This window comes from Oryzias melastigma, linkage group LG8 (assembly GCF_002922805.2).
Source record: "Oryzias melastigma strain HK-1 linkage group LG8, ASM292280v2, whole genome shotgun sequence".
NCBI lineage: Eukaryota > Metazoa > Chordata > Actinopteri > Beloniformes > Adrianichthyidae > Oryzias > Oryzias melastigma.
The window spans coordinates 6,031,688-6,033,257 of NC_050519.1; the positions used below are offsets into that span (position 1 = coordinate 6,031,688).

General features: G+C 41.0%; 1 protein-coding gene across 1 annotated transcript in view; it reads right to left on the reverse strand.

The window, feature by feature from the left end:
* The window catches only part of aclya (ATP citrate lyase a), a gene marked incomplete in the record, with an annotated part of 37,411 nt that overhangs the window by 10,841 nt on the left and 25,000 nt on the right, over positions 1 to 1,570 (reverse strand). Inside the window, 2 exon segments of the mRNA XM_036213176.1 lie at positions 270 to 331; positions 413 to 549. Coding sequence (XP_036069069.1) covers positions 270 to 331; positions 413 to 549 — 199 coding nt within the window.

The window sequence follows — 1,570 nt, forward strand, 5'->3', positions numbered from 1 at the left end:
CAAAAAAAAAAACCTTTTTACTGTGTTTTTTTTCTTTTTGGGGTAATTAAAGGGTTCAAATGTATTAAAATTCAGATAATTATTAAGTCATAATTTAAAACAATTGTAAAGTATTGTCCATTACTGTCTTAGGACGTATTGAGATATGTATTGTATCATGACATGTGTATCGCGATACGTATCGTATCGACAGACTCTTGCCAAAACACATGAATCCTGTGACACTAAAGAGTAAAATGAAGTCTACTAAACACACAAATAAACAATACCTTAAATGTTGCTGCAACATTTGTGAAGTTGGCTATACTTCCTCCAATGATCAAAACCTTTCCTGGAACGCACGGTTAAGAAAAAACTTCATTAAATTGGAAACTGAAACATGAACTCAGGCAGGGCTTTGACATTTACACACCATCACGGTGCTTCTCTCGGGTCATCAGAGACAGGATGGTCTTGGCGTAGTCGTAGGTCTGCTGCTCGCTCGGCGCTCCTGAATACTCGCCGTAATTGGCCAGCTCCTCCACCCCCCCCAGGTCGCAGATTGTGTCACTGGGAGTGTGTCACAAGCACACATTCTTACACACATTTATGCAGTGAATCACCAAACCCAATCATACGCTGTTGACATTAAAGGGCTAATATCATGTTTTTCTTAAGAATTAAGAGTAAACTTTAGTCCATTTATATGATTATATTTTACATTTGGCACACTAAAGAACAAATTATTTATGAAATATGATTTATTTTTGTGAATTTTGTTGCCACCCGGAAGCAAGATGGCTCAATCTCTGAGGCTCCTCCTATCGGTCCTTATGGGTGCCGCCCATTTCATGATGTCATCCTAGAGCCGGCCTCTGCGTTTTGCCCACGACAACAAACAACATCAATATATCTGCCTTAAGTAGCCCCGCCCATCGCTTAACTGGTTGTAGCGATTAGCCGGGGCTAGATGCTGAGCGGCGAAGCTAACAACTGAGCACCGCTAGCTGAGCAACAAAGCTAGTGGCTGAGCACTGCTAGCTGAGCGGCGAAGCTAGCGCTAACTGAGTGGTGAAATTAGCAGTTGCTCACCACTAGCTGAGCGGCGAAGTTAGCGGCTGAACACTGCTAGCTGAGCGGCAAAATTGGGTGTTTGTGTTAGCCTGAGGGGCGGTGCTGGCAGAGCACAATCTTCCTGGAAGGGGCTGGTCTCACTATGTGACATCAGCTCATGAGAACCTGCTCGTGTTCGTGGTTTGGAAGGGGCTGGTGCTCAGAGTGCAGGTTTTTAAAGAAATGCTCAGAAATGCGTAAACGGATCAAAATACCATTTCAGGGTTTGTTTTTAGTGAAGGAGGAACATTAAAATATACTTAAAAGCTGAAAAAGTTGATTTTGCATGTTATAGGCCCTTTAAGCATGTCAACCTCTAGCACCTTTCCTGGGGGCTCCAAAATCAGAATTCTTTAAATAAGTAAAATTAATTAGTTAATTAAAGTTAAAGATAATAAATAAATAAAATTATTATGTAACATGTTGTTCCTAACAGATTACACATCTTTCTCATCTCTAAAAAAGGGATAAATTACAG